The 19,184-nt window shown below is 38.9% G+C and overlaps 1 protein-coding gene, 1 long non-coding RNA gene and 1 pseudogene across 3 annotated transcripts in view; all 3 read left to right on the forward strand.

Moving 5' to 3' along the window:
• The window catches only part of LOC148133348 (uncharacterized), a 125,397-nt gene that overhangs the window by 85,270 nt on the left and 20,943 nt on the right, over positions 1-19,184 (forward strand). The window lies entirely within an intron of this gene.
• Positions 16,091-16,630, forward strand: LOC113430893 (histone H1.3-like; the record flags this gene model as incomplete). The annotated part of the gene is made up of 1 exon (XM_026693292.2): positions 16,091-16,630. A coding segment is annotated over exon 1 (540 nt), but the record flags the coding sequence as incomplete, so codon positions are not given.
• On the forward strand, positions 16,603-16,987 carry LOC113430892 (c-Myc-binding protein pseudogene; annotated as a pseudogene). The gene has a single exon (XR_015747345.1). The product of XR_015747345.1 is annotated as a c-Myc-binding protein pseudogene (transcript).

The following is a 19,184-nucleotide window of genomic DNA, read 5'->3' on the forward strand; positions in this document are numbered from 1 at the left end:
CCGCTTTGACTCGTGCAGTATACAGGTCCTCAATGGAAGGCAGGTTGGTAGTAATTGTTTTTCTGCAGTCCTAATTACTCTCTGAAATCTGTGTCTGTCTTGTTGGGTTGCAGAACCAGCCAGGCAGTTATAGAGGTTCAGATGATAGAGTCAATAATTCTTCTGTAGAACTGTATCAGCAGCTCCTTGGGCAGTTGGAACTTTCTGAGTTGGTGCAGAAAGAACATTCTTTGTTGTGCTTTTTTGATGACGTTTTTGATGTTAGGTGTCCATTTTTGATCTTATGATAGAACCTAGAAATTTGAAGGTCTCTAAGAGGTGGTAGTATGGGAGGGTTTCTCCTAAAGTCTACCACCATTTCTATGGTTTTGAGTTACACCAAAAGGCAAGTTGTACAACCTCCCTTCTGTATGCAGATTTGTCATTGTCTTGAATGAGACCAATCACTGTTGTGTCATCAGCAAACTTCAATATTTTAACAGATGGATCGTTTGAGATGCAGTCATTGGTATATAGGGAGAAGAGAAGTGGGGTGGGGGCTGTGCTAATTGTACAGATATCAGATGTAATTCTCTCTAGCTTCACCTTAAGAAGCATATGATTCACTTCCAAGTGATGCAAGTATTTCAGAGATTGTTATCGCCAATAACACTGGCAAAGAAATTATTTTAATCTTTGTATGCATGACAGTCCAGATTGTGGAAATATATCACAAATGATCCAGATATCTGGCATCACTGTACTGCAGTTGATCCATATTCCTTTCAGTTACATGAAACCAAAAGTTGCTGCTGAAAGACAAAGCTATCTGAGGGGTTCAATATTTAGGCATCACATTTTTAAATAGAGATTTTCTTGACCACCTGCAGCCAATAAAATGGATGATTACATTTTCTCTTGTGGGAGATCATTACCCTGCCTGTTTTACATGCCATATAAATCAGATTAAACTCAACTTGTATTTAGAAAACTACAGCTCTACTTTTCACTGTGTTTACATTTGGGCATTTATTAATTTTTGCTTTTTTTCCTGTTCTTTTGTTGTAATTGGTTCTTAATATTTTAGAATGTTAGCCACCAATGATGAGTGGAAAATCTGTCTAGCCAGCTGATAAAATCACTTCTTTAAACCCTGCTCTTCTGAAAAAAGCATGCACAGCACAAGGGGCTATCCTTCCTAGCTTCACTAAAAGACATGGGAGTGAATCAGTTTGTGAAGGAACAATTTTCATTTAACTCTTTCTGCACAGAAAACTGCCATAAAAGAATATAAAGTTATCTGCCAGATTGTGTAAGAGTATGATGGGAAATATACATGATTCAGAGTCTTCTTTAATTAGAATGGCTTTAATTGGAATTGGACTGGTTTATAGGCCTTGTAAAATGAAGAAATGAAGGAATGCATGACAAAGATGGGTATCTCTGTATATGTATGAATTGGCAAGAATAAAGTACTTTTTCTCATTAAGAGTTTCTGAATCTTTTCTCTGCGGATATGTGGCAAATAGAAGAATATAGAGATGGCTATTGTTACAGATGTAAACATTATTTTCTTTCTAATTTTTTTTTTTAACCACCATCATCGGTAATACTCTTTCAGGCATATTCCAGCTTGTCAATGTCTTTTTAAAATACAGCACTCATGACTGGACAATGTACACATCTAACCAGCATGGAATAGAAAAAGACAAATAAAACCTAATACAGCTAGCCTGCTTTACTCAATACAGCTCAAGAAAATGGCTGATTTTTCAGAACATTGTTTCTTTAGAATAATATTGAATTGTCCACATGTATTTTTTTAAAAAAAATATCTCTGGATATTTAACTACGTATGTTACTGCTTTAGCTTCATTTTCCCATCTTGCTTGATCTCAGATTCATTGCCTTATTGCCTTTCCAGCAAAATCAATGTGCAGCTGATTTATGCCTGGATCTGGATTTGATTGGCTTCTCTCTCTTTGATGTTTCTGCCAGTGGGTAATTGGCAGGTTTTTACTTATCTTCTGCACTAGTAGTTTCATCCTTTGGCTTTCCTCTCTTCCCTTATATCACTGAACACAAGGAAACTTGGGATCTGCTCCCTTGCTTTACTATGTTCAAACAAAAGTATTGTCAGATCCAGATAATGTAACAAATCTGGCTCAAGGAAAGATGGCATTAAAGGTTTAAGCAAGGACAAAGTGTGATCTCTAGGGCAATTCAGTCAGGAAGTAAATCAGTTCTTTCTCAGAGCTCATAATGATCTTCTAGTTTGATTAGAAAAGTAGGTTTTTTGGAATAATTAGCCAACCTGCCTATTTGAAAATTGTAAAGGAAGATAAATAATAATGAATACTGGGATATAAAAACTGGAACACACAATAAGGATAGTACTGTACTTTGAGTTTCAGTAATGTTGATAAAGACCTACAGCATAGAGAACAGTAATACTCTGAATTATGTGCTGAAATAAAATTATTCAAGATTGTTCAATGTTGCATTGTGTGCTTTATGTTCAAATGCTTATTTTAATCTCTCATGTATATATACCTATTTTCATGGGGGTGGTAAGGAGGTAAAAATTATTAGAATCCTTATTACTGTAATTTTGTTTTTCAACAATTCTGCTTTTTATTTTAATCTTTTGTTTTGTTGAACTATAGTGTACTTGTTCTAATAGACTTGTAATACTGCATTCCTATTGGACAGACACCATCGCCGGACGATTGGTCGTTAACAAACAAACCCAGGAGACTTCCGGTTTGTCGGCTTCGCGAGCGGCAGGGATTTGCGAAGCTGCGCGATCCCTGCCGCGCTAGCCGTTTTTGGGGCTCCGACCCAGCCGGGTACGGAGCTAGGCTGCCCTGCAGGGGCAGCTGAAGGTAGGGGGGATCCGGAGAAGGGTTTGGGGGTGCTGCAGACTCCCTCCCTGGCCGGCAGAACTCCCTTTTCCCAGGACGGTGCAGCGGCGGTCTGTAATGGCCGCCACAAAGAAGCTGGCAGCCGGGTAAGAATGCGCAGGAGGAAGTGGAGAAAGTGATTGAGAGGAGAAAGTTTTTCTTGGCTCCTAGGACTCTAAGACATATCTAATAAAATTCCTGAAAAGTATGACTTTCTGAATAATACCTGCCAGAAGAGGAAAAAAGCGGCTGTTTGAAGGTGCTGAAAGGACAGCTTTCCCTCTTTTCCCACGGAATAAATAACTGGATATTAAGAAACCTATTTCTTTTAGGTGAAAATTGGTTTTAAGCGATGAGTGGGAAGAGAGAGGATTAAAAAGAAAACATTTGTATGCTAAGACTTTGTTGGAGCAGATGCCTTAAGGATTTGAAGACTAGAATATATTGCAATAAGATTTTAAACAGATTTGGACTTTCTTTCTCTGGATTGATATTACCCCAGAAGGAGAAAGTGAGAACTCTGCCTTGGTTTGGACTGACTGATAACTTTGGGACTGTTTTATTTTTTTTTATTTTCTTTTGAATATTCTGGTTGTTGTAAGAAGAAAGAAGGGGAAAAGAAAAGAAAAGATTTATAATGGCTCTTTCTGTTGAGGAACTAAGAAAAGAATATGAACAAGCAAAAAAAAATGGTAAAGATGGTGTGGAAGAAGCTTTCCTTTTCTTAGAAATGGCGCTTATTAATTATCAACAAACATTACAACAGATGAAGACAGCAGAGGAACAAGAAAGAAAGAAAGAAAGGAGCCATTTTTAATGAATCTCAGAACTTGATCCAGAAAGAAGGAAGAGAGAAAGAAAAGAAAAGAAGAGAAAAGAAGAAAATTAAAGGACTTAAGGACTTAAGATCTAAAAAAACATTTAAGAAAGGGAAAAATAAGGTGCAAAACCAATATGATGATAGTAAACAAAAGGGAAAAGGAATACGACAGAGAAGGGAAGCTGGCAAGGCAGAGGCTAGAAGAAGGGGGGTAGAAAGGTTTGTTGGGAGAAGAAAGAAAGGGAAAAGGTGGAGAAAAGCTACAATGTTTGAAATTAAATGAAAAAAAAGAAATTTTTTTTGGATAATGGATAAAGTATAATTTTTTTTAAAAAAAAAAAGATTTTGCAAGGTACATAAGATGAGATGGTAGTATTGTAATGATTTAAGAGTTGATAAGAGATTAAAATGTTAAAATGTTTAAAAATGATTGGCTTTAAAACTTAATAATAGGGAGGTTTAGAATATTGTTTTAATTAAAGAGTTTAATAAGACTATGGTATTGATGTTATTATAAAATTTTTATTATAGTATCTTTTTTAATATTTGGATTTATTGTCTAATTATGTACTTAATTATGTTGGATGTATTAGTTAGATAGAATGTACCAAGCAAAATCGGATTGGGTATTAGATATTATTTTAAAGATTAATTTGATTAACTTAGGGGGAGATAGAAAGGCATCATACTCTGATTAATGATTTCAGGAGAAACTTATTTTCTTTTTTTTTATAAGGAATGAGACAAAGGGATGATAAAAATGGACAAAAGATATAAATATAATGATTCAAATTAAGATGATTAATTAAGATAGAAGTAAGAAGTGTGAAATATGTGGGGAAGTTAATATAGAAGGCTTAGAATGGTAAATAAAATAAGTAATGATATGTAAGATGAGCATGAATATAATTGAAGTCCATGAAGAGAGAGACACCTGGGTCCAAGTTACTTTCCAAAAAGATTTTTTTATGTTTTGTGTGTTGTGTGTATATGTCTTTTTGGGGGGAGAATTAGTTAAAAATTGTAGAAATATAGATTGAGAATAATGGTAACTAAGTCAGAAAGAAACAGATGAAATAATAATAATGATATTGAATAAGAGTAAAGAGAAGTAAAGAGAAATTGAATAAGAGGTTTTGGTATGTTGTATGGAAATGGTTTAAAACAGAATTATAATTTATCTGACTTGTTAAATTGACAATGAAAAAAGGTTTAAACATGTAATGAATAATGACAATTTGTGTGTTTTAAAAATTAATAAAACTTGTTTTTTAAAAAAAAAAAAAAAAAAAAACAAACCCGATTGGCCGCCTAAGCAGGGGGATGTTTAAATAGATGCCATTGGTTGCGAGCCGCGAGCAGCCGCTATAAAAAGGGTTGCCGCGGCTCGTCTTTAGTTGAGTTACTTGGTTGTTAAATAAAGAGCTGAATTCAACTCCGGTCTCAAGCCTGTTTTGTTCTGGCGCCAGAACAGAACGGTACAATGTTTTTCTGTTAAGATAGGTGAGGGCAACTGGAGAGCAATATATAACCCTAACTTCTCAATTATGAACCCTAGAAAAACCCTCCTTCTCTTATATGCAAATTGTGAAATAATTTCTTAAAACTAGCTAGAATAGTCTGTAAATTTATTCTAGGCTACACATCTTTTGTCCAGAGTTAATTGGGCCTGGCTCCAGTCAGGAAATCTATCTCCATGAGTTGCTGATTTACTTGTTGTGACAAAATGGAGAAGGAAAACATTATCTGCTACCTGTCACATGACCACCCTATGCTATCTTTGCAGGTAATAACCTGATCCTTGGAAATAACTGACAAGGGTTTTCACAGTGAAAGAGGGGTCACTCAGCACAAGGAAAGTGGAAATAGCTAAGTAGCTAGCAGGAACAAAGTAGAACTGAAGTTGGAGTAACAATGACATAAATCAGCCAGCCGAGATGGAATTTGTCATGAGTGGCTGAAAAGATGCAGGTTCCAGTAGGATTCAAGATTACTGATAAGAAATTGCCATTGACGTGCTAGAAAAATGTCACAATATGAGACCTGTCTGCTTTGCACAGATATCCAGAAGGAGAAAAGGAACCAAAGTCAATAGAAAAACCAACATTGTAAATTGATATAGAACATCTGAGAATCCTTTACCCAGTGTAATCCTGGATTCCTGGATTCCTGGATGGATTCCTGGATTCCTGGATGGATTCCTGGATGGGTGGGTAGATGGATGGATGGGTAGGTAGATGGATGGATGGATGGATAGATAGATAGATAGATAGATAGATAGATAGATAGATAGATAGATAGATAGATAGATAGATAGATAGAGATAGATAGATAGATAGATAGATAGATAGATAGATAGATAGATATAGATAGATAGATAGATAGATAGAACACATATGTCTATATATCATATATAATCTATCTTTTTATCCATGTGACTGTCAAAGTACAGCACCAGAGGTGGTGACACAAACAAAAAAACAAACATACCCAAATCATGGCATGAAGCTAAACGTCTTTGAATATGCAAGTTGGTAGCAATTTCTACAAGTTTAGCCAAATTTAGCTGTTTACCTGAATTCCTCTAATGCTTGGGTTAGCAGAAAAATGTGGTGGCTTAAATTCCACTGGCCCCATGGCTGACTTTATTCTGTTTCAAATGAATCTAGCAAGTGATAGTGTCCTTAAATTTTCAAATTGAATATGTTAATGAAAGTAATTTATTGATTTTAAAGGCTCTTTTCACTTCCCATCAAACTTCATTTATCAGCATGAAAAACAGCTATAAATAAATATATTTAATGTTAGGAAATAGACTTTAAGAAAAGTAGGTTGATGCTTGGATTTAATCATATTTTGTCAACCCACATGGTAGACCAGTCTAAGAAACCAATGCCATATACATCAGGACTATTTTATTGTAACAGCTACAGTAAAGTATGGTATATAGGAAAAGAGGCAAAGCAACAGTTAAATGTTATTTTAATCTGCAAGTCTAAAAGTGGTTCCCATTCTTCACTTTATCTTCATGTTAACTAGGGAGGGGCCTGACTGAGATTTTTACTCAAACTAATATCTCAAATCCAGGCTGAAACCTGTCTTATCTTACCATTAGTAGACCTGTGGTGGCACAATTGTTAAAATTCAGTATAGCAGGCTGACACTGCCCACAGCCAGCAGTTCAATTCTCACCAACTCAAGTATGTCTCAGTCTTCCATTCTTGTAGGTCTGTAAAATGAGGATCCAGATGTTGGGGGCCATATGCTGACTGTAAACGACTTACAGTGGGCTATAAAGCACAGTGGAGCAGTTTATAAGTCTAAGTGCCCTTGCTGTTGCTTTGCCCTTTTTTTATTGTGCTGTCCCGTTCACCTTCTCACACACACATAACTGTGGTTTACTGAGTTTATTAATATTCCCCAGCAATTCCCTTTACCAAAAACCCAATTAAGAAGAGCCATGAGCAGACCAATGCTAGTCCACAGAGCAATGGCAAAAGTGTCCACAAGACATTTGAAAATTTCCCAATCAAAATAAATTCACCAGGCAAACTTAAATCCACAACACAAGAGAGATCATGAAACAAGAAAAGTCCAGAGTTTCTAAGGTACAATCCAAGTCAAGGCATGGTGTCATTTAAAAGCAAGGCAGGAATCACAATGCCAGAAAATACACAGCTAGGAAACAAATATGTCCCAGCATCACCTCCATCTGTCTGATGTCTTAAATAGCCAGCTGCCAGTGCAGCCCATCAAGAAGGGTGAGGCTTTCTCCTCACAAGTAGTCTGGTTGACCTTCTCTTCTCCTGCCCTTTTTCTACCCTATATGTTCTTAGATCAGTGCAGAAGGCAGTTCTACCTCCTCCTCACTGGCCGCAGATGTATGCTTTAGCAACCTGAAGCCTCAGCCAAATCCCTCACAGACAGCTGCTTGAAGCCATCAATTAACTGAGATACTGACCTGTCAGGAATGGGTTCTTCCTCCCCCAAACTGACATCTAGAGAGATATCTGGGGAAGCATCTGGAGAGTCATCACACTTATTATTTAAGGCCATTTACCATTTTGAATGCATTCAAATGACAAGTTGCTGGCACAAACTACTTCATTATAATAACATGCCACTTGTAAGCCTGATGTTAATGCTTTCCTAGAAGAGTGCTAAACTTACAATAATAGCCAGGCTCATACATCCCTTGTTTGGTGAAGCTGCATGGAATGAAACAAGAAGGAAATCTCCTAGTACCTCACATCTATCTTCCTTGCATGTGATATGTTAGAAGGATACAGGCACAGAAGAAGGAGACAAAAGAAAGCAAGATGTGATCAATAATTAGTGCAAAGAAATGACACTGCTGGTAGCAAGCAGCCATGACCAAAAGCACCTGGAAATGAATGCAAAATGATGCATTTTCCACTATCAGTCATGCTTTACTGAGGTAGATGTTTCTGTGGAAGCCAGATGCCAGTCTTTTCTATAGCCCAAATCAAAATGGCCATGGAAGACAATGCCCAATGGGAGGTCCTGCATGCAGCAGGCTAATAGGCCCTCTGGAAGCTGGACAAATCATTATCAATTAAACATGTCAGATCACGTTCATGGTATCAATGTGTTGGCAAAAGAAATATCTCAAGACTGTTTTAATCTGCCTAACTATTTGGAATGTGATAAGGACATGTTCTTAAGAAATGGTTAGCAGGACAGTCATGCCTCAAAGCAAACTGCAAATTGAGTTTAAACCTGAATTGTTTCTATTAGGAATAATTAGAGGATAATTTAATAGTACATATAGTTCATAGTATAGTTCATAGTTCATGAATAGTTCATAGTACATATACTGACAGTGGCAAGAATTGCTAATGCACAGAGATGGAAACTAGAAAGTACCCCCTCCCAAAGTATGATAATAAAGAAAGTGATGTATTGTGCAGAGATGGTTAAACTCATGTTGGAACTGCAAGATAGAGAAGATATAGAGAAGGTCTGGGGTAAGTGGTATAACTGGTTAGAAAATAGAAATGAAAATTAATGTATTTATGTATGTTGACCTAAATGGAAATGTCAATGTCACAGTTTTGCAAAGATTGTATTTGAGTTTTTAAATGTGGAAAAGTACAATAAAATCATTTTTTTTAAAAAAAGAAATGATTAGCAGGACATAAGGATTGGAACTATGTTACAGCTGTAGAATTTGTTTAAGTTGGTCTCATTCTGAGCAATGTTCGGAGATGGGAAAGAAAAATACAACAAAAGACAACTCTTTTACCCAAGGCTTCTGAGTGAAACAATCTAAGAAAATGGTTGATTGAAGATTATTGAATTGTAGAACACATTTCTGTAGAGAAAAAGGGAGGCAAAACTGGCAAAAGATAAAAGAGACAGTAAATTAAAATTCAGCTCTGGAAAAGGAGGGATAGAAACTCAAAATAACCCCACCTTCAGCCTATATGGTATAAGAGAGAGCACAGGGAATCTCTGTTAGGCTTTCATTATACTGTACAACAAGAAAATAGAATTCCAGTAGTCTTTACTGTGTCTGTATATTGACCTGGCCTACTTTGACAATCTGGACTGGTCTGGAAAATTGGATATGGCAGAAAAGTGGCAAATAGCAACAACTCACTATCAGAAAAGTCTTATTCTCTTATCTTTGGGGGAGTCCTATAAGAAAGACCAAACTATAAAGCATAAACCATGAAAACCTAAAACTACCTTTATTAGAATAGTTACAGTAACATAATTTGAAAATTTGAGTGTACTTCTTTCCCTTTTTTTCAATAAAAATTTTATTTGGGTTTTCACAAAACATAATACAAGTAAAATTTCTTTTTTTGAGAATAGCATGGTCCCGAGTTATCACTTCTCCATACAGACACAAATTCAATTTCATATTCATCTTTGTGTTCTATTCCATATCTTATTACTATTTTAACATTTTCTCAAAAAAATTTCCCTTTCCTTATTTTTCTCAATCTTACTTTTAATTATCTCATTCCTTTCTAAATTCAAATATATATATATATATCTTTTTCTAAGTTTCAATATCTTTCTAATCATTATATTTATACTTTTGTCTGTCCTGTTTCAATTTCATATTTTCTTTTCTCATTAAACAAAAGTTTCCCCTGTAGTTACTGATTGGAGTATGACACCTTTACATCTTTTAATTTTTATCCTTTCAACTCTTATTTAAACTTCAATTTATGCCTTTACAATTATAACATTCAATATAACACATAACTTCCAGTCGAATTCTGCTTGGTACATTCTTAAAATACGTACTAAGTTCTTTAAAAAAAGTATATACTGTACTAAACATTCCATTACATTACAATGAGTATTTTATCTATCATTTTAATCACACTTGTATCATATTTTCAAAGTTCACTTCTATTTCTAATACAACAATACTATCTTATGTACCCTTGCAGAATCTCCCTTTCAATTAAATTTTCACCCATTATCTCTGTGTCTGCTAAATAGGCTTATATCCTTAATCTTTGTACATTTTCCCTGTTTCTTCATGTCCTGTTTCTGTCCTTTATAATTTCTTTTCCTTTCCCTCTTCCCCCTCTTCTTCTCCCTTCCCTTTTTGACCCCTTCTCTCTCTAATTCTGATTCTCTCTTTTGTAATCCTCTCTTCTGTTTCTTCCTAATATTGTAATTACTTTTTGAACTATTCTTTTTGGGGGTTGTTTTTCTTAAATCTTAAATTTCTTAAGTCTTAAATTTTTCACTCTCTTTCCCCCCTTTCCTTTCTTTTCCCTGCATAAAAATACTTGGTCATTGATGACTTCTTCTTTGTCCCACCCTTCTTGTTCTACAGGCATTTCTTGTTGTTTCTCATAGTTCAGGATCTCTATTTCTAAAAATTGAAATACGAAGCCAAAAGACCCTCTTCCTTCTTGTGCATCTTATTTCTGTTTTTTTAAGTTCCATTCTCAATTCTTCCAAGAGTGATACCATTTAAAAAAAATTTAAACAACCACCCAATTAATTTTAGTCCTTTAGATCCAATAGCCAAAAATCCAAAAATCACCAAGTAATCCAAATAATCCAAAGCTGTTTCTTCTTGCTTCTTTTTTCCACTTTTTCTTCCTGGGGTTCTATTATCTTGTTACAAAGTTGCAGTTAAAATGTATCTTTTAGGAATCTTGTTAAGGTTTCACTGTTAATTCCTTTCACTTCCAGGTGGTCTCCTCCATTTTTCCAGATCCCATCCTTTTGTTTTTTTTTTCCTTCTTTTAAAAGTTTTTGAGAATCCAGAAATCTTTATTATCCCTTTGACATTTTATTTTCATCTTAAATATCTGTTAGTGTCAAAGTGCATTTTTGCCAATTTCTTGCTTAAATCTCTTAGTTGTCAATCTAGGGAAGAAGAAAGAGATCCTTTCCCTTCCCTCTCTCATTCGCTTCTTCAAAGTCTTCTTTGGGAGCAATGTTATTCTTTATAATTCAAATTCCAGGATACTTTATATTGTTGCTTTTTTAGTTCGACCTGGTCAGCCAAAACTTTCTCTTCTTATCTTCCTCCTGCACATTGTTTTCCAGTTGAGTTCTTCTTTGAGGTGGCCATTTCTGACCACTACTGCAACTACCTTCGGGAGAGAGAGCAATGGCCAGCTGGGGAGGAGAGATGCGACTCTCCCCGACTTTCCTGGCAGTCTCCCCCCTCTTCACCACCTCTACCTCTACCAGCCGGCTCGAGGCACTGCAGCAGTGAGCACAGATCAAAACCATGCACGATCGCGGATTTCGGTCTTTCGCCAAAGAAATGAGTGTACTTCTATCCCTTGTTCTTTCATCTTCAAAGAAATTAAGATATGTCTCTGTGCAAAGACTATTAGAGGCACTTTCATAAACCATGTCTCAGTTTGAGTTCAAGACTTCTTTATCTAATTGCTGCCTTGGTAATGGATCTTCTTTTGTCCTTCAATGCCATTCTTTATGTTAACTACACACACAGAGATGCAAACACACACACAATTTCCTTGAAAATAAGTTTATATGGCTGGTTGTGGTAATTTATTTTTTTGCAAAACCCTATATAGCTTAGTCATGGATGGAGAGTTGGAGGAGTGAATGTCACACATCTCATGATACCATTACACAGCTTCAAAACATAACCCATGTTATGGATTTGTTTCCCTAATATTATAAATTTCTGCAATTTGGTTTCATGTTATATAATGATATTTAATAAAGTTTAGTTTTTTTAAAACAATGTCTTGATAGTGACTTAAAGATAAGAATCAGTGTCTTGATAGATTATTTGCATATTCCTTTCTGGATATTTGATTTCTACTAAGTTTTATTTTAACACTGCAGAATATATATATATATATATATATATATATATATATATATATATATATATATATATATATATATATATATATATATATATATATATATATATCACACCAAGTTACCAATATCCTATGCACAAGCAAGCCACCCAAATGCAACTTACAGAAAAATGAAATTAAAGCACTACAAACCCTGAAAAGAGATAGCAGCATAATCATCCTCCCAGCAGACAAAGGAAATGCCACTGTAGTAATGGACAGAAAAGACTACGAAACAAAATTGACAGACCTACTCCAAGACTCCACATACAAACCCATAAACACAGACCCAACCACATATCTGGAAAAATTAACCAAGAAGAAAATTATAACCAGCCACATGAGCAAAGAGATCCAACAGATGATCATCCCAAGAGAAAAATCTTCCAGATGCCCCAAACTATACGGCCTCCCAAAAATACACAAAGAAGGCATACCTCTCAGACCCATAGTCAGCTCCAGAGGAGCACCACTACAAAACCTAGCTAAATACTTAGCAAAACAGCTACAGCCCCATGCTGAAACAGCAGCTTCACATGTACAAAACTCATACCACTTCTTGGAAATGATCAAAGATCTACACGTGGAGCAAGAAGATCTGCTTGTAAGTTTTGACGTGGTTTCCCTATTCACTCAAGTCCCGATAAAAGAGACCCTTGAAATCATCAAAAATAAATACCAACCAGCTAAACACCTCATGGAACTAACAGAACACTGCTTAACCAACACATATTTCATATACAAAGGACAAAGATACAAACAAATAGAAGGAGCCCCCATGGGATCACCACTGTCACCCGTCATTGCAAACCTGTTCATGGAAGAATTCGAATCCAGAGCCCTGGCCAATGCCATCCTCAAACCCAAACTATGGTTAAGATACATCGATGACACATTCGTGATTTGGCCCCATGGACAAGAAAACCTAAACAATTTCCTAACACACCTAAACAGCGCACACCCCAAAATCAAGTTCACCATGGAAACAGAAACAAACAAACAACTACCATTCCTAGATGTACTAATCTACAAAAAAACAGATGGCACACTAGGACACACCATATACCAGAAGAAAACACACACCAACCGCTACCTCAACGCCCAATCCCACCACCACCCAGCACAGATAAACTCCGTGGCTAAAACACTAATTACCAGAACCAAACGCCTGGCAGACAGGACACACATTAAGACTGAACTATGCACCCTGACTAAAGTACTGACAGCCAACGGCTTCCACAAAAGCAAAATCACCAGCTTGATCCACAAAAACACACTGAAACATAATAGAGACCCAGAAGATGAACAGACCTATGGAACAGCTGTCCTGCCCTACATAAGAGGTACTACAGACAAAATTAGTAAGGTACTACACAGACATCACATCAGGACTGCCTTCAAAACAGACAGAAAAATAGCAGCCATCCTTAGCAACCCCAAAGATAAAATTGACCTGGAAAACCAAGGCATATACGAAGTCCCCTGTGCATCATGCCCGGCCACATACATTGGACAGACCAATAGAAGAATAAGTACCCGCCTGGATGAACACACAAAATGCAGTCAAAAAGCTGGAACACACTTCCTCACTAGTCCAACACATGGAAGCTACAGGTCATAGCATCAACTTCAATGGCACCAAAACCCTGGCCACTATGGAAAACCCTAGCCACAGAGTCATCAGAGAAGCCATAGAGATTGAAAAAAGACCAGAAAGCATGAACAGAAGAGATGATTCCACCAGGCTGTCAATCATTTGGAAGCCTGCACTCACAAACAAAAAAAATATCCACACCACAAGCCAGGCAAACACCTGGGCACAAACAGATCCCCTGATACCTCCAGCTCAAACACACCCCAACCAGGCACCCAGATGAAACCCACCTTCCTAACTAATGATAGCCGTCCATTTACCCGAAGCCAAGCTGCACTAAAGGCCTCCATTAAAGTAACACAATGCTGCCAGCCAATCAAGATACAAAAAGAGCCAAAAAACAGACAGAAGATATCAGAGACACCCATCAAGCAGAACACAGCAAACTCCAAGACCAATAAACACAGACCAAGACTCCCAACCAATCAGGATGAAGAAAAAACCATTCTGGCACAGCAATAGGCTGCCCCAAATTTAAATCTGAAACCACTGTAAAGTCTGACCCACAGACGGACACAATACAGAAGCCTGATGATGGCAGATGAGATTCTGCTGAAACGTTGCTACAACTTTAAAAGAACTACAATGACGTGGGAAAATACCCGAACCAAGCCGAACACCATACATGTGAGTACCCGCGAAAACTTAAGAAAAAATATATATATATATATATATATATATATATATATATATATATATATATATATATATATATATATATATATATATATATATATATATATATATATATGGTGTTCGGCTTGGTTCGGTATTTTCCCACGTCATTGTAGTTCTTTTAAAGTTGTAGCAACGTTTCAGCAGAATCTCATCTGCCATCATCAGGCTTCTGTATTGTGTCCGTCTGTGGGTCAGACTTTACAGTGGTTTCAGATTTAAATTTGGGGCAGCCTATTGCTGTGCCAGAATGGTTTTTTCTTCATCCTGATTGGTTGGGAGTCTTGGTCTGTGTTTATTGGTCTCGGAGTTTGCTGTGTTCTGCTTGATGGGTGTTTCTGATATCTTCTGTCTGTTTTTTGGCTCTTTTGTATCTTGATTGGCTGGCAGCATTGTGTTACTTTAATGGAGGTCTTTAGTGCAGCTTGGCTTCGGGTAAATGGACGGCTATCATTAGTTAGGAAGCTGGGTTTCATCTGGGTGCCTGGTTGGGGTGTGTTTGAGCTGGAGGTATCAGGGGGGATCTGTTTGTGCCCAGGTGTTTGCCTGGCTTGTGGTGTGGAAATTTTTTTGTTTGTGAGTGTATATATATGTGTGTGTGTGTGTGTGTGTGTGTGTGTGTGTGTGTACATACACACACACACACACACACACAAACACACACACACACATATATAGTTTATCTGTGCTGGGTGGTGGTGGGATTGGGCGTTGAGGTAGCGGTTGGTGTGTGTTTTCTTCTGGTATATGATGTGTCCTAGTGTGCTCTCTGTTTTTTGTAGATTAGTACATCTAGGAATGGTAGTTGTATGTTTGTTTCCGTTTCCATGGTGAATTTGATTTTGGGGTGTGTGCTGTTTAGGTGTGTTGGGAAATTGTTTAGGTTTTCTTTTCCATGGGGCCTAATAATGAATGTGTCATCGATGTATCTTAGCCATAGTTTGGGTTTGTGGGTGGCATTGGCTAGGGCTTTGGATTAGAATTCTTCCATGAACAGGTTTGCAATGACGGGTGATAATGGTGATCCCATAGGGGCTCCTTCAATTTGCTTGTACCCTTGTCCTTTGTATATGAAATATGTGTTGGTTAAGCAGTGTTCTTGTGAGGACGCTAGAAGATACTGGACTAAAATTCGCATGTGGTTGGAAAAAATGACAAAGAAACACATAGATTTGAAACCAGAGATCTTTTTATTGGGAATCTTACCTGATACATATAATAAAGATTTGAAATATCTGATTGTAAATGTATTAACAGCAGCTAGGATTGTATTTGCTAAAAACTGGAAAAATGAGAAAATACCATTGCAGGAAGAAATTATTAAGAAAATATTGGAATGTGCTGAAATGAGTAGATTGACATTTGAAATTAGAGAACAAGAGGATAAACAATTCTATAAAATTTGGGACCTTTTCTATCAATGGTTGGATGATAAAATACAATAATAGAATATTTAGAATTTTAGATAATAATGAATATATAAAGAGATTTTTTTTCTTTTTTATTTGATATCACATCTATAAAATGTTTTCAGGATAGATTTGGTATGATTATATGATTTGTTATAAAATAAATTAAGTAAATTATAGTTATCTCACAAAGTATGAATGAATAAAATCATAATCAAATGATTGTTTAATAGTGATACTAGGTGTAGTGTCCCTGACTAGCTAAGGGTCGGTGTTGGAGTAGTGAGGTATTTTGGTTAAGGATGGCAGAAGTCGTGCCTGCAGCGCCTGTGGCGGCGGCTCCAGCTTCGAAGGCGACAGCAGCGGCGGCAAGGAGAGTGGCGGGCGCTGCGAAGGCGCGGAAGCCGGCCGGCCCCAGTGTGACGGAGCTGCTGATGCAGGCAGTGGCGGCGTCCAAGGTGCGTGGCGGCATCTCCTTGGCAGCGCTGAAGAAGTCCTTGGCGGCTTCGGGCTATGATGTGGAGAAGAATAACAGCCGCATCATGTTGGGCCTGAAGAGCCTGGTGACCAAGGGGATGCTGCTCCAGATGAAGGGCACGGGCGCCTCGGGCTCCTTCAAGCTCAACAAGAAGCAGGCCGACCCCAAGGACAAGGCGGCCCGCAAAAAGCAGCAGCCGGCGGGAACCAAGAGCGCCAGGAAGCCCACTGGTGCCACCAAGAAGGCGAAAAAGGCTACGGGCGCTGCCAGGGCGAAGAAACCCGCCAAGAAGGTGGTCAAGAGGGCCCCCAAGGCTGTCAAGAAGCCCAAAGTAGCGGCAGCATCAGCGAGAGGAGCCGGAGGCGCCCATGGCCAGCTACAAGGCCGCCGACTCCAAGCGGGAGCAGTTCCGGCGCTACCTGGAGAAGTCCGGCGTGATGGACACCCTGACCAAAGTGCTGGTGGCACTGTACAAGGAGCCCGAGAAGCCCAGCTGCACCCTGGACTTCCTGAAGCACCACCTGGGAGCCGCGGTGCCCAAGAACCCCGAGGTGGAAGCCCTCCGCCTGGAGGTGGCCGAGATGAAGGAGAAGTACGAAGCCCTCCTGGAAGAAAACCGGAAGCTGAAAGCCAAGCTGGCCCAGTACGAACCGCCGCAGGAAGAGAAACGGGAGAATAAGCCTTGTCCAAGCCTCAATAAAAGATAAGGGAGGAAAAAAAACCAGGCACAGCCCCACCGGCATATAGAGGAGCAGTGCCAGCAGCAAGGTGTGAAGGCCGGCGAGACACCCCCGCAGGGCAGGCATAGAGCGGCCTCCTGTGCCGGCCGCCTCTGCTGCTGCCACGGCCTCCGCCGTTGCCGTTTTCGCTGCTGCCGCTTTCGCCACAGCCGCCTCCTGTCCAGGCCGCCGTTACCGTTTCTGCCGCTGCCATTTCCACCGTTGCCGTTTCCGCCGCAGCCGCCTCCTGTCCCGGCCGCCGCTGCCGTTCCTGCCGCTGCCGCCTCTTCCGTTGCTGCGCGGCCTCCGCCGCCGTGGCATCTGCTGCAGCCGCCCTCGTCTAGGATGCCGCCGCCTCTTCTGCCGCTGCCGCCTAAGGGCTGTGGGTTTATACTGATGCCTGCCATCTCTGCAGCATTGGTTCCAGACAGGCGACTGTCAGTATTAACCCACAGCCCTTAGGATTCAGGGACCCCTACTCCGCCACATGCTGGAGGTCACCAAGGCAGGGTTACTCACCACGCTTGTCAGGGTCTCCGTCCCAGGCCAGGTGTTCCTACCCTGACCACTAGTTCAACTTCCTCTGCTGTACCATGGATCCTCAGAAGGCGGGGCCGCGCATGCACTTAGCTAGGGGAAAGGGGTGTAGTGTCCCTGACTAGCTAAGTCTTCAACCTGGTCCGCAGTCTGAGCGGGAGCACCGACTGTTCCCATTGGTTGGTGCCGTTTGACAGCAGACTATATAAGGAGCTGTCAAACGGCATCAGCTGCTCCAGTCAGCTGGCTGCCAGCCCAGCTGGGCAGCCACGATAACCTGTTACTCTTCAAATAAAAGAAACGTTATTCTTCAACTCCTGTGTCTGCCTGGTGTGTCCGTCTGACAACACAACACTAGGATATATAATTTCTGATTGATAATATGAGTTATTATGTAATGTAACTGTAATTGAGACTACGAAATGAATGCACAAAAACTGGTAAACCAACTGACACACTGTTTGTATATCTATGAAAGAAAGCTGGATGTTTTTATGTTTTGTTTGTTTTGTTTGTCTTTAAAAACTAATAAAATTGTTTTCAAAAAAAAAAAAAAAGCAGTGTTCTGTTAGTTCCATGAGGTGTTTGGGTGGTTGGTATTTATTTTTGATGATTTTGAGAGTTTCTTTAATCAGGACTTGAGTGAATAGTGAAACCATGTCGAAATTTAAAAGCAGATCTTTTTGTTCCACGTGTAGATCTTTGATCATTTCCAAGAGATGATATGAGTTTTGTACATGTGAAGCTGCCATCCACAAACCCAAACTATGGCTAAGATACATCGATGACACATTTATTATTTGGCTCCATGGAAAAGAAAACCTAAACAATTTCCTAACACACCTAAACAGCACACACCCCAAAATCAAATTCACCATGGAAATGGAAGCAAACATCTACCATTCCTAGATGTACTAATCTACAAAAAAAAAAAAAAAAAAAAAAAACAGATGGCACACTAGGACACACCATATACCAGAAGAAAACACACACCAACCGCTACCTCAGTGCCCAATTCCACCACCACCCAGCACAGATAAACTCTGTGGCCAAAACACTAATTGCCAGAACCAAACGCCTGGCAGACAAGACACACATAAAGACTGAACTATGCACCCTGACTAAAGTACTGACAGCCAACGGCTTCCACAAAACAAAATCACTGGCTTGATCCACAAAAACACACTGAGATATAATGGAGACCTAGAAGATGAACAGACCTATGAAACAACTGTCCTGCCCTACATAAGAGGTACTACAGACAAAATCAGTAAGATACTACACAGGCATCACATCAAGACTGCCTTCAAAACAGACAGAAAAATAGCAGCCATCCTAAGAAACCCCAAAGATAAAATTGATCTGGAAAACCAAGGCATATATGAAGTCCCCTGTGCATCATGCCCTGCCACATACATTGGACAGACCAATAGAAGAATAAGTACCCGCTTAGATGAACACAAAAATGCAGTAAAAAAGCTGGAACACGCTTCCTCACTAGTCCAACACATGAAAGCCACAGGTCATAGCATCAACTTCGATGGCACCAAAACCCTAGCCACTATAGAAAACCCCAGCTACAGAATTATCAGAGAAGCCATAGAGATTGAAAAAAGACCTGAAAGCATGAATAGAAGAGATGACTCCACCAGACTGTCAATT

This window comes from Notechis scutatus, chromosome 1 (genome assembly GCF_049901735.1).
Source record: "Notechis scutatus isolate UNSWTSFEM ecotype Mainland chromosome 1, rNotScu1.2, whole genome shotgun sequence".
Taxonomy (NCBI): Eukaryota; Metazoa; Chordata; class Lepidosauria; order Squamata; family Elapidae; genus Notechis; species Notechis scutatus.